Raw genomic sequence first — 12645 nt, forward strand, 5'->3', positions numbered from 1 at the left:
ACGAGTTAAATGGGAGTTAGTGATACAACTCCAGTGAATTTTCTGAGTGTCTTAATATTGACATAAGCAGCAGAGACTTGGGGTCTGCGCTGTAGGAAACCTCTGAAGGGTATGCTTTGTTTGGCAAATTACAGATGTTTTGTGTTTGAGAGCTCCCAGTGTTTGCTGTCAGTGGTCCCAAAGAAGTGATGTAGCAAACATTGTAATTTATAATAATGCTTTTGCGGTCTTGTTTGTTAGATGCGTAAAAGCAGACATAAAGTAGGGAAGAGATGAAAGGGGAACAATTTACAATTGGGGGAACCAAAACAAGCAAGAAAGAAGTGACATTTACACTGCAGTGATATTAACTTATTCCATTAGTTCTGTTAGTGAACAGTATTTTGAAAATATGCTTTCTAAAAAGATACAAAAAATCCTTTTGTAAGAGTAAGGAGAGACAGCGTTGTCTTGAGTAAACTGGAATTTTGGAGCTCTGCTCTCAGGAGGAGCAGGCCAGAAGCACAACTTGTTGAATTTGCATTAGAGGGCCAGAAAGAAAGACTGTATGCATATGTTTGAGTGTGACTTGGGGTTGTCATACATAAATAATAGATGGAGTCCCTCTGTGTTTCTCCCATGCATTTAGACCTCTGACTGAGGAAGAAATTGCTGACTTGAAAGACAGGCATTACGACTCCATTGCTGAGAAGCAGAGAGTTGTTGATATGAAGCTTCAGGCAGAGGTAAGCGGTTGCAATGACTAGTATGGCGTGGAGAGTTTCTCTTTAAAACTAGCTAAGATCAACCATGAACACAAAGAGATTCCGTTGGCATGAACGAAAAGATGGGGTTTGTTCATCAGTTGGTATTTTGTGGTCTACAAGATGCACAACTAAGTTTGCATCAGAGATTGCTGCTTTTTAATAGCCTCTTGGCTGAAAAATTGAATGTACAGGCTGGTGCTATGACTGACATCTGTTAAATTTGAACTTTTTTAGGAAAGAACAAATGGGGAGTATATTTGGTTCAACTTTTCTTGTGCTCAGTTTTTTTCCAGAGCATTTCTTAAGGAAAAAAAACCCATAATTTGTCATTTTGTTTTAGTGTTGCAGAAATTAATGGAATATAGTGTGGAATACAATGTAGAAATTGCGAATGACTTTTTACTAAAGTACCGATGAAATATGCGACTGAAAAGATTTAACTCTTGCGCTACAGTTCCGAGCGAAATGCAGTGTGCATTTCCAACAGTCGCTAGTCATGATGTTTATTCAATAGGGTAATGTTTAGTTATCTGAATTTCTTGGGATGTTTGGTGGGGGGAAAGCTGTCAGATTCAGGTAATGAAGAAAAATGTTTTAGTTGTAGTCTGTTTTCTTTTATTTTTATTTTCTAGTAGCTCTTTTGTTTTATTGAACTTATGGCTTTATTGATAGGAAGATAGATAGGTTCTGCTTTTGTTAACCATTACTATTTTGTTCATATACAGTTAGCCTTACAAGAGGAGAAGTTAAGACTAGAAGAGGAGGCTTTATATGCTGCACAACGTGAAGCAGCCAGGGCAGCAAAGCAGAAAAAGCTCTTGGAGGTGAGGGGAAACAGACCCCAATATATATCAGAGCTTCTTTTTCTGTTTCTATGTATGCAGACTTTCCTAATATCCTTTATATCTCAGGACACATAATGGGGAAATTGCTTTGACTTGTAAATTCCAGTAGAGAAATGCACTCTTTGGAAGTACATCTGAAAATGATCACAATTGTTTGAAATGGCTTATGTGGCTGAGTATAGATTTTGAATGAGGTACATGATTTTAATCTATAATTAGCTTAACAGACTTCTCGCATTATGTAGAAGTTACTAACTTTAATGTGATCTGTGATGGATTTCTAGTTAAACACCCTGAAATTAAGCATACATTGTGACATGATTTAGACTTGTAAAACGTACTTTGTATATTTGTGCACTTAATTGTTCCTTTTCTCTGTGGTTTGTGCTAACATGAAGATAAGTGTTTCCAAGGCATCTGTGAATTTACTTCTGGCCCTGCTTGGAGCTTACCTCCTGGGGCTTCTTCCAACTTCAGTTCTCTCATTTTGTGATTTCTATGTGTAGTAGCCAAAGTCTGGTAATGCCTTAAACATAGTCTTCATTTAATATGTCTGTGCCTACTTTCAAATGCCTGGTGTCCCCATTTTTGGAGCTTGGTCAAGTAAAATGAAAGCCCACGTTGTTTTCCTCCTTCTTTGAAAACCAATGCTGTTCTCATGGTTTTCATGTTGCAGTTCAGAGTTGCATATTATCAATGCATTTAATATTTTTGCTGTATTACTAACCTGTCAAAGTATGTGTTCTGACACAAATTTCAGATTGCCAGTAATGTGTATGAGAAAAAGAACATTTTCACTTTGTGTTATCTGTTCATCTAGAGTGTGTTTGGCTGCAGTTGTAGGAGACAGCCTGCTACACGTGTTGTGTTGAGTTAGAAGTAAATTTTCCAAAATTCAAGTTTAGACCAGTTGTAAAAGTCTGTGATCTACAACAGGAATCGGGGAGATCTGTAACCCTCAGGTATTGTCTATACTCAAAAGAGAGTGGATTGAAAATTGTTGTTTCCAGGCTGATAGTGATGACTCAGATTTCATCTAATATTTATGTTGCTAAATATAGGTCTCATTTCACATTTATCTTTTCAGCCTCTTGTTATTTGTTATGGGAGGGTCAATTCTTTCTGACCTTTTCCTTGTCTGCCTTTCTTTGTGGTTGTTTTGGAGGTGTTTGGGTTTTTTGTTTGTTTGTTGTTTGTCGGGGGTTTTTGGGTTTGGTTTTTTTGGGTTTTTTTTGTTTTTGTTTTTTTTTTTTTTTAAAAACCACTTTTGGTCTGTGTGCTCCTGTTCCAGTCAGGACCTAAGATTAAATGCATTATAGAGATTCTAATTTCCTCCTCTTCTAAAATTAGTACCACTTATTTCCCTTGCATACAACCCATACAGATTTCCAAGGCAGCATTTTTGTCGAGATTGGCATCAAGCATTTAACCTTTCTAAATAAACTAGAAGCTTTTTTATGAATGCATAACTCCTCCCTTTGCTGTTTGTGGGCAGCAGTCTTCTAAATGAGAGAATGGCTTTTTCGTTGGAAGTGTGGCAGCACTTTAAAACTAATTTGGCTTGTTGATGTTGCCCTACTAAATGTCGGGGTTTGAAACGGTGGAGAATTTTAATATACGTGTATCCTGGACCTTACATCGGTAGATATTTATATGTGACCTGGCAGAATGGATAATTGAAATTGGTTATTATGTGGGTATCTGAATCTTAAAAGAAAATTGTTGTGTATGTCAGTAATTGACATTTACAGCTTGTAACTATGCTGGTGCCAAATTCGTGTCCCTTTCTCCCTGCATACTTAAGTCTTCTCACCTCTAATGACCATTATGTGATACTTCTTCTACACTCTGCATTGCCTTACTGGTTTCCATCTGCTGATTCTGATACTTTTATTTAAATACCCAAGATGGAAAGTGTTCCAAGAAATGAAGCCATCGGCATTTGGGATTGAAAAATACTTGTTGATCTAGTGCAGTTATCTCGCAAGACAATTTACCCAATGAAGTTCAAGTTGACATTAAACATTCTGGCGTATTTACCCCTGCTTTTTCTTTTGCAGGGACAGATCCATTAAATTTGGGAATAGATTTTTCAGAAAGCATGGTAGCTAGACACATTAGACCTGGCTGTAAAACTAGCTCATTTGTTTTTAACTTAGTCTTTGACGCGATCAGTGAACAATTACTGCTTCATAACTGATTTACCTTGAATCACAGAGTTGCTGCGCTCAGTTCTTATGCTCCCACTTTTCTCAAGGCAGGGGAAAGAAACTTAGGACATCTTGAAATGTTTAAACCCTAAAACTCAAGTAGAACTCTACTGCCGTGACATCTGTTGTTTCTCTTGTAACTGCAAAGTAAATGCATTTATGGCTTCTGCCTTGCATTTTTCATTCTGGTTTTGCCTACGGATACTATGAAAGCTTTCTACCTTAAGAATGCAGAGATATTAATACTTTTGGCTCAGCAAGGCAATAAAGCTTTTATTAATATAGATGAAGCACTTAGTAAGGGTACAGGCAACTGGAGGAGCTGGTGGTATTGCTTTGTACAGGGATAAAAGGACCTGTAGGAAATGTTTCTTTTCAAATGATAGGCTGACTGTTCTTGGGCACAGAGCAAAAGGAATCAAACATAACCCAGGTGCCGAAAATACCCATTGGTTAAGAAGAGAAGATGCTAGAGGACAGATGCAATCATGAATGAGGTGGTGGTCACAGGTTGCTAGCCAAATTGATGCAGGTTTTGTTTGTTTGTTTGTTTTTTTTATGGTGCATGAAATAGGTAAAATGTTGAGAGCTCTGTTCAGCAAGCTACCTGCTTTTAAATCTGAGATTTAAGAACAGTACTACTTGCATCTTCAGTCCCTTCAGTATCCTAAAATCTGATCTTCACTTGAAAGTCAGTCTTTTCCTGGGTCATACTGAAACTGCTCCAAGGACCAGGACACTGCTCCCTCTGATGTCTCAGTTAAGGCAACACTTAGTATATTGAGTATATTACTCTGAGTGATTGCATTCAGCTTTTTCAACTATTTTCTTGTTTTGATAGCAACGTAGACAGCAAAGGATAACCCAGAGAGCACATGCTGTTAATAATGGAGAATATCAGAGGTAAGGTGTGAAGTTTTATTTCATTATAATCGAGAACTGTGACTGTTTTTACTCCTGTTCCTCATCTCCCCCTGACCAAAAAAAGAAAAACACACCACGTTTTTCAAACCTTACATACACAGCATTTCTAAGTCAGAATTGGTTTCATTCTTTGCAGTTCTCTTCACATCAAATAGTTACTGAATGCAAACTGGTTACCATTAACCTGCAAAACTAGAGGGTAGCTTGCATTCATTCTGGTTTTCACTGTAGTTATTAGACTGATACATACAAAATTGAACGTACTCACAGCTAGTTATACACACACACAAAATCAGTGGTTTACATTAAAAAGGTGTTTATATGTGTAATTCTTGGCTAATATAAAAGTATCTTTATTATTCAGAACTTTGTTTGAAATGTCCAATAAAAGTACACACTAATCAAATGAGGAATTGAATGGTTTATATAGTCTGCCTGTTATTTCATTAATACTATCCATTTAATGCTCTTCACTCCCACCTTCTGTCTTGGGGGGGGGGGGGAAGGGGAGGGGGGAGACAAAAGCAAAAGTAATCTGAAGAAATTTACTGTTGAATGGTATCTGAGTTTAGAAAAGACCCTGAAATCAAAAAAGTATTTTTGAATGGCAGAGAAGGAGGTAGGAGGGATTTTTGATTATGGAAGTATGTTTAGAAAATGAGCTGTGAAAACCAAGGTTTTATGGCGTGGGAGGAACTAGGCAGATTTTAGGAATGAAGGACTACAAGTAGCAGGATTTGAATTCATTAGCTAAAAAAGGAACAGAAAATTAAGGAGGCATTATCTAAAGTGACAAAGATTGACAGAGGAAGGGTAGTTTTGTGACAGAATTAATTCATTTTTAACTGAAAATGCTTCTGAAAATTGAGCAGAAGCTCAGACAGGGAGAGGATGTGATGAGTAGGAATGGGAAAAGCATGAAGATTTAGTTAAATGTGTATGTGCTTTGTAGCACAGAACTGGGGGGGCATGTTGATTAATGTATTTTATAGCCTCCTGAGAGGTTTTTAAAGCTAAAACGAGTATGTGCATTGTTCTTGCAGCTCAGTGGCAGAGGAAGATCTCGATTCTTTCTTAAGAAATACAAAATTCCAGTATGAAGCTTTTCGCAGTAGTAGTAAGTCTTCCTTTTCTTATGCATGTCTTTAAGTGTCAAGTGATTGAGGAGCACAGAATGTTCTTTCTTTTCCTAGATAAATATTTTACTTGTATTTTATACACACATTTGTATATAAAATGTGTACACATGTATCTATAAAAAAAAATCTGATAGAACATTTTGCTTTAATCCCTGATGCTTCAAGTGTTCGAAATTCGGCATTTATAACTTGTACTACAGCCACTGCAGTTCCCAAAGGCAAGTTAAGTAAGCAAACAAGTCCTGTGCATGGATTTTATTTTACTAAGGTTTTCCAACTGGCTCCATGGAGGCAACATCAATGCAGTGAACTTCTCTTGTAAAGCCCTGCTGTGTATTAAAGATGCCAATGTGTGTGTGTGTGTGTGTGTAGCTTTTTTTTTTAATAATCTCTCAGCAAAATAAGTAGAATCATACTAATGTTTTGGTTGTTTTTTTTCCTTAATGAAGTGAGAGAGAGGATTCAGCTGCCTATATTTAAAAATTCCACTAACTATTTAGAGGATAATGACTTTATATACTTAGATCCATGTGTTGATGACAGTACCTGATAGTCACTAAGCAGTTGTAGGACTGATGTTAATTCTTGGGAAACAGTGCATGTCGTTTGAGGGTTTTTTGGAGGGAAAGGTTGGTTTGGGGTATGGCGTTTTTTTTGCAAGTCTTCACACAAGTCCAACTTACAGCTTACCCAATTTCTCTATAGTTCTAGTTAGACAGTATTGCTTAATGTCCTCTCGCAATACGTTAGTGATGTTGACTATTAAAAAGTTACCATAGATGCTTTGAAGCGATGGATGAAGTGCTTTTTCAAGTGTTCCTGAGGTTTAAAGGCCACAAAGCACAAACCCCCCTTCCTTTGAAAGTTCAGGTTTACATATTGAACCTCAAATTCAAGTATGTATGTGAATTAAAAATAGTTTGTTGTTTGTTTTTGGTTTCGTTTTGTGGGTTTTTTTTTTTTATCTAGGACTATCATCTGATGCTACAGTGCTGACACCCAACACAGAGAGCAGTTGTGACTTAATGACCAAAACCAAATCAGTGAGTGGAAACGATGACAGCACTTCGTTAGATTTAGAGTGGGAGGATGAAGAAGGTATTTATTCCGCTTTCAGTTTCATTTTGAACCTCCAAGTTAAAAATGTTAATAGTTTAAACTATGGTTATTGTAAATGTGGTGTTTTTGAAAGGGAAAGCGATTTAAAACTTAATTCTGATGGAACTTAAGTGTGTAATGATTAAACTGTAAATTATTTTTACATAGGAAATTTATTATTTTGATAAATTCCTAATAAATTAATCCATTTCTTTCGATCCTTCAGTCAATGTCTTTTCCTGCATTTTGTGGAATGGACTTGTAAACTCGCAAAGAAATGCTGCCCTCTTGCGAGCCAGTGGTAGAAGGAACAGCTTGTTCCTTGGCTTAAAATGTGTTAAGTTGGTCAAAAGTGCCAAAACCTGCCGGAAAACAGAGAACAAAATGACTGTATAGTTGCATTTCTGATTCCTACTAGCTCGTGCTTTACAGAGGGGAGTAATTTTAACAGGTCATTGTGGCAGCAGCGCATCTCTTCTCTCTAGTAACCTCTGATCTTGAGCAGAACAGGGGTAAGATAACATAAGGAAGGCTGCTTGAGAACATAACTGGTTGTCACGGCTGCAAAGGAAGGAACATTGTCATCTGGAAGAAGTACAAGCCAACATTGCAAGGGCTTTGTGTAGTTTTTAGGACATTCTTAGTAGATCTGGACCAACTTAAGTGTCTTAAAACCATCTCCCTGAGGGGGCTGACTGCTTGCTTGGGGTAAGAGGTTTAGTCACTGTGTGCGCTGTCAAAATCTACTGCGGACACTGAACAACTTAAAAAAGTAGAGGGGTGTGTGGGGTTTACTGTGAACTGGGGTATTAATTTATGATTTTTGCTGTTAGTAGACGAAGTCATATGGGGGCTGAATGCAAAGTAGAGAAGAACCAGTGTTTTGCAAGGGTATTAGCCCTGAAAAACCCAACAACTAACAATAGTACCAAAAGATGATATTGCTTGACTGAAAAGTTGCCAAGTTAGGAGCTTTTTAACAGGGAAACAATAACTGCCTGGATGAATTACACATTTTTGAGACAGGAGTTCTGTTTTCATTCTCTGGTGTCATGTACAGATACCAGACAAGGAACTTGTAATACTGATGTTGTATGGGTATTTTTGGCAGAGTATCTTCAGATAGACAACAGCTTCAGTGAGCCATTGGTACCAGAGGAATAACTAAGTTGAAAATAGCTGTTTTAAGAGACCCATGAAACCATAACATAAAATCTATCACTTTGACTCTGATGAAGGGAAAAATTTTCCTCTCATACTTTTCCCCTGTGGCTGCAAGAGTTCTGTGTTTCACTTGCAATATGAGCTTTTTAATTATAATTAATTAATTAGCTAGTTACTCCACACTTAAAAGGGGAGTTTACTTAGGAATGTGTGAGAACAGCAAATAAGAGGATCGTCATGAATCCTCTTCTTTTTTCCTTTCCAGTGGTTTGGGTTTTGGTACACCATGACTGAAGTCAGTAATTGCTGACAAATAGCACCTCTGATGTGCTTGTGCAGTTTTCAACCGATCTTTTGCCTTATTTTGTGTGAAATTGAATATACTTTTTCAGACAAACTGAAGAGTTTTCCTAGACAAATGCACCAAATCTCTCTCTCTAGAGTTTCGTGGCTGTTTAAAATGTTTCATGTGATAATGTTTTATCTGTTTGTCAGTAAGTTACAGGAGCATTACAGGTTTCTCCAGACATTGCGCTTTTCTGGAAACAGCATGGTACCAAACATCTTCTAATATTTACATAACCATAACATAGGGCAGCAGGTGGCTTAAATAGGAGAGAGAAACACTGCTAGTGAGTTGTTTTGTTGTGTTGTCTGGGTTCCTTAGAACTCTAAAGCTACCCCACTGGCTGTTGTGTTCATTTGGGTTAAAACTGACTGCAAACTATGGGTTTAATATGAACACCACCACCACAGAAAAAAATATGCTGATGCTCAGGAGTGAAATTATCAGGGTCTGGGTTTCTAAAGGATTCCTGCTGTTTCTTCTAATGCTCTAAGGCAAACGTAAAGGTATTTCCCTCAAAACGATGTCTTTCTCATAAACACTTCTCAAATCACAGGCATGAACAGGATGATTCCAATGAGAGAACGCTCCAAAACAGAAGAAGATATACTCCGGGCAGCACTGAAATTCAATAGCAAGAAGACAGGAAGTAATCCAGCTTCAGCCTCTGATGATTCCAATGGATTCGAGTGGGAGAATGACTTTGTTAGTGCTGAAATGGATGATAATGGCAATTCCGAATACGCCGGATTTGTAAACCCTGTGTTAGATTTGTCTGTATCAGATGTAAGGACATCTGATTCTGATCGTCAAGACAGGTAGTGAAACTGCATGGCCCTTGTCTGTGACCAAATGTTGGGAAGTGGAATAGAATGCACAAACCCAATTCGCTCTTTTGAATTCGCTCTTCGTTCCCTTTTTCTTCCAAATTGAGCGGCAAGGAGTGGGAATGACTTGCTATCTGAATTAATTCAGAATTAAGTGCAATTTCATCATCTACCTTCTAAACTTTTATGGAAACTGGGATGATTCTCTTGTGTATATTTCTGGATACCTGGATTTAATATAAAATTGTCTGCACTAATTTAAGCTCCATAGCTTGGCATATCTATATTTTAACTAGCCTTTTCTTTTTATTTTATTTTTTTTCCCTGGTTGATGTTTGTACTGATTTTGTTTTTAAAAGTCATCAGTGACCTAACATCTAAGAAATGGTCTTATATTAATTTATCAAATACTTGAAAAGGAATTTTAAAATTTTATTTCCAATATGTGCTTTTTAACTTGTTCTTTAGCTATTGAGAGAGTGCGCTTAGCCAGCTGCAAAACAAATTCCCTTGGGTTTTTCCCATTTCGCTTACAGTCTTCCTAGCCTCCTGTTGTCCTCCTTCCCATTTATTTCCTTTTTTATTACTTTAAGGACAGTTAACCTCAATAAACATAATATAAATCATTGGGTTGGGTTAGGTAAGATACTGTCTTGTATAGTATGCCAGACTTTTAGTGTGTACTAGATAGAAAAATCACTATAAAAAAAATCCTTATGCATCAAGCAGGAAACTTAAACCCATATCTAGTGGAGAACTGGGAGGACCAAAGTCTTGATTTCCCCACCCCCCTGAACAGATCAACATCTGTTCCTACATTGTACTTAAAATTCTTTAGTGGTGGAAAATTTACAATTCAGCTCAACTGAAAGGATTAGTGAAAAGCAACATTTTCTGAGCAAACTGAGGGAGGGCTGATTGCTCTGCTGCCAGGGTAGGAAGAACAAGAACCTAAAGGCTGAATTCCTCTATCTGGTTTTTAAAGCAGGGGAATAAAAAGTTCAAGCTACAAACCAGCGTGTTTTAAGCGCTCAAGCTTTCCTGTGCCTCTGAGCTGGATGGATAATACTGCTGTTACAGACTGCAATTCAAGGAGATGTTTGGTTATTGCAAATCTGGTGTCATGTATCCCCTGATACTTATGCAGGTTATACTTGAAAAAAGAAAAAGCTCACTGAAGAGAAGGTGCAAAACAGTTGTAGAAGTCAGGCTTTCCCCAGAGTTTCAGTAAAGCCATTCTACTTCACTGTTGTTTTGTGTGGCTATCTTGTTTTTCCCTGGAAAAAAGGGAGATGGGGTGTAACTTCACCTCTGTTGAGTAAAAGCAGCATACTATAAGTAATAAATCTGCATCATCACAGAACTGAATTTGTTGGTGACTGTCGTGTCACTGTTTTAGCCTATATGTGATATTAGGGTCGTTACAGGGTGGCCCTCTTCATAATAACTTGAACAAAAATACTGTACGCTGGGATGAAATATGTACAAATATCACCACTAATGAACAGGTGAATCTTGTTGATAACATTCCATTTTTTAATTTAAATTGTAGCTATGTCACTGAAAAATATTTTAATGTCATTACCTACATTTGCAATGCCTGTAATAAGCTTTAAAAATTTGTATGCATCAAATGTCTATTTTCGGTTTGGCGTAAGCTACTACTGTGGAACTTCTCCTGAACGTTGATTTGTATAAGAGATTCCTATGGAACTGAAGGCAACTTTTCTCAACATGTAAATAACCTGTTTTTTTACCTGCTCAAACTGTAACTTACCCTGCAGTAGTCACTACTTCTGACCAGAGACCATGAGCTTATCATGTGCTGACCATGTTTTGAGCAAAGAAACTGGCCAATAGTCCTGTGTGTAGAATGAACGAGTGCTTAGGAAAAAGGAAGCTGATTGCAGCCGAAGGCTTTCACTGTGATGGGTATGTTCTGCCATGGCTAACAGCATTCTGCTTTTCAGGGTTCAGGGCACCAACCACACTGAGCGACTTAAGAATTCTAGTCAATATTTGTGGAAATTGAAGAACTTGAAAGATGATACAAACGGCTCATGTGAAACAGTTCAATGTAAAAGGCATATCTGTACAAATTCAAAAGTCATTAAAATTTTCAGTCAGTCTTATATTTGGCAGTGTTTTCTCTGTTGCTGGTTCTGTGGCTGCCATCTCATAGATAGTGAAAGCAGCGTGTGAAGATGAATTGTTCAAATGTTACCTCAAATTACCTATGCATCAGCTAAGGAAGGTTTTAAGAAATCATTAGCTGTGTCTTTAACTACTGAATTCTATAGAATCCCTTCTTGCAACCTGTTGCTTTGGAAGGGAAGCTGTAACGAGCTGCAGTAACGGAGGACTTGAGGAACTTAGAGCCCTTCTTCTATCAGAAGCTGTACCCACAAAGGTAAGATGCCCTTCCTTGTGTGATGCAGGCACCTTTCTTGTCTTCCTGTCTGTCCAACACCATTGGAGCTGACTTAGCTGATTGTGCCTGTATGTAGGAAATAGTGTCTAATAGGAAGCTCTCTTTTTTTATTTATTTATTTATTTTTTTTAATTCTAATGAAATGTTTTACTAAGTTGTTCATTGTTCAAGTTATTCCTTGTCTCTAAACTGGAGAGACATCAATTTGATGGATGGACGCCCGCTGGATAAGGAATTGGCTGAATGGCCACATGCAGAGAGCTGCAGTCAATGGCTCAATGCCCAACTGGACGTGGGTAATGAGTGGTACCCTCAGAGTTGGTGTTGGGACCAATCCTGTTCAACATCTTCGTTGGTGACATGGTGTTATGTTAAAAGGTAAGACAATTTGGCAGAAAATAAACCCCCTTGCATTCCAGCTGATCCTCAGATACTAGAGGGGCTGGGTGCGGCTGGCCTTAGATTCTGAGTGATGCCCAATTTACCACTATCAGTCCGGTCGCATTCGATATATTGAATCATCACGATTCTGGATGCACTAATAGTGCACTGCACCTTCAGTCTAATCGTGCTCATGAACTAACACGGCCACGCTGAAGGATCTGGTTGTGTTCAATGAGAGAATTATTACAATTAGCTACTTAAACAGTGCAGTTAATTGAAGCAACAGATACAGGTTCTTATGGATTGCTGGTGATAAATACACTGTCTGCAAAAGCATGTGCAAATAATAAGGTATACATACGCGCAACAAAGTTATGGATGATACAGCCTGGCTTTAAAGTGTAAAAGTAAAAAGTAACTCTACATAGAGATTCCTAATTTTCCTGGGGAAGCACTGAATACAGTGCAAGTCTTACCCAAAGGCGTCCCTATGGGGGGAAGGAAAGGTCAAGCCCATTGACCAGTCCCAGG

The 12645-nt window shown here is 37.9% G+C and overlaps 1 protein-coding gene across 2 annotated transcripts in view; it reads left to right on the top strand.

Annotated features, from left to right (window-relative positions):
- The window catches only part of AP1AR (adaptor related protein complex 1 associated regulatory protein), a 17631-nt gene extending 6198 nt beyond the window's left edge, over positions 1-11433 (top strand). The window contains exons 5-10 of one of the 2 annotated variants that reach the window (XM_030479936.1): positions 629-725; positions 1472-1570; positions 4643-4704; positions 5769-5842; positions 6834-6962; positions 9029-11433. In XM_030479936.1, the coding sequence (XP_030335796.1) occupies positions 629-725; positions 1472-1570; positions 4643-4704; positions 5769-5842; positions 6834-6962; positions 9029-9294 (727 nt within the window). In that variant the 3' untranslated portion in view covers positions 9295-11433. The remainder of the gene's footprint in view (positions 1-628; positions 726-1471; positions 1571-4642; positions 4705-5768; positions 5843-6833; positions 6963-9028) is intronic. The other variant, XM_030479937.1, reaches the window with a different exon arrangement.
- Positions 11434-12645: the final 1212 nt, after the last annotated feature.

Source organism: Strigops habroptila, chromosome 3 (genome assembly GCF_004027225.2).
Source record: "Strigops habroptila isolate Jane chromosome 3, bStrHab1.2.pri, whole genome shotgun sequence".
Lineage (NCBI taxonomy): Eukaryota > Metazoa > Chordata > Aves > Psittaciformes > Psittacidae > Strigops > Strigops habroptila.